Below are 699 nucleotides of genomic sequence, written 5' to 3' on the forward strand. Positions count from 1 at the left end.
GTGTGTGTGTGTGTGTGTGTGTGTGTGTGTGTGTGTGTGTGTGTGTGTAGCTGTGCGTACTGTTGTTGATGATGCGTTCCAGGGAACATTTGAGCACAGCCACGTTCCTGCTGATGGTGCTGAGCTCTGACAGCTGCTTCAGAGAGTCCAACACTGGAGACAGCATGCATCACATATCTGTTGCTAACAGTCAGCTTTGGGTTAACTAGCAGGAACTAGCAGTAATTGGCAGTAGCCAGCAGTAACCAGCAGTAACTATCAGTAACTAGCAGTAACCAGCAGTAACTATCAGTAACTAGCAGTAACCAGCAGTAACTAGCAGTAACCCACAGTAACTAGCAGTAACTAGCAGTAACCAGAAGGAACTAGCAGTAATTGGCAGTAACCAGCAGGAACTAGCAGTAATTGGCAGTAACCAGCAGTAACTAGCAGTAACTAGCAGTAACCAGCAGTAACTAGCAGTAACTAGCAGTAACCAGCAGTAACTAGCAGTAACCCTCAGTAACTAGCAGTAACCAGCAGTAACTAGCAGTAACCAGCAGTAACTAGCAGTAACCAGCAGTAGCCAGCAGTAACTAGCAGTAACCAGCAGTAAGTAGCAGTAACCAGCAGTAACTAGCAGTAACTAGCAGTAACTAGCAGTAACCAGCAGTAACCAGCAGTAAGTAGCAGTAACCAGCAGTAACCAGCAGTAACTAG

The 699-nt window shown here is 46.2% G+C and overlaps 1 protein-coding gene across 1 annotated transcript in view; it reads right to left on the reverse strand.

The window, feature by feature from the left end:
* LOC106511828 (C-type lectin domain family 10 member A) overlaps positions 1–153 on the reverse strand; it is a gene marked incomplete at both ends in the record, with an annotated part of 3,879 nt that extends 3,726 nt beyond the window's left edge. Inside the window, 1 exon segment of the mRNA XM_014000561.1 lies at positions 61–153. Within this exon segment, the coding sequence (XP_013856015.1) occupies positions 61–153 (93 nt within the window).
* Positions 154–699: the final 546 nt, after the last annotated feature.

This window comes from Austrofundulus limnaeus, unplaced genomic scaffold (genome assembly GCF_001266775.1).
Source record: "Austrofundulus limnaeus strain Quisiro unplaced genomic scaffold, Austrofundulus_limnaeus-1.0 Scaffold3296, whole genome shotgun sequence".
In the NCBI taxonomy this organism is placed as follows: Eukaryota; Metazoa; Chordata; class Actinopteri; order Cyprinodontiformes; family Rivulidae; genus Austrofundulus; species Austrofundulus limnaeus.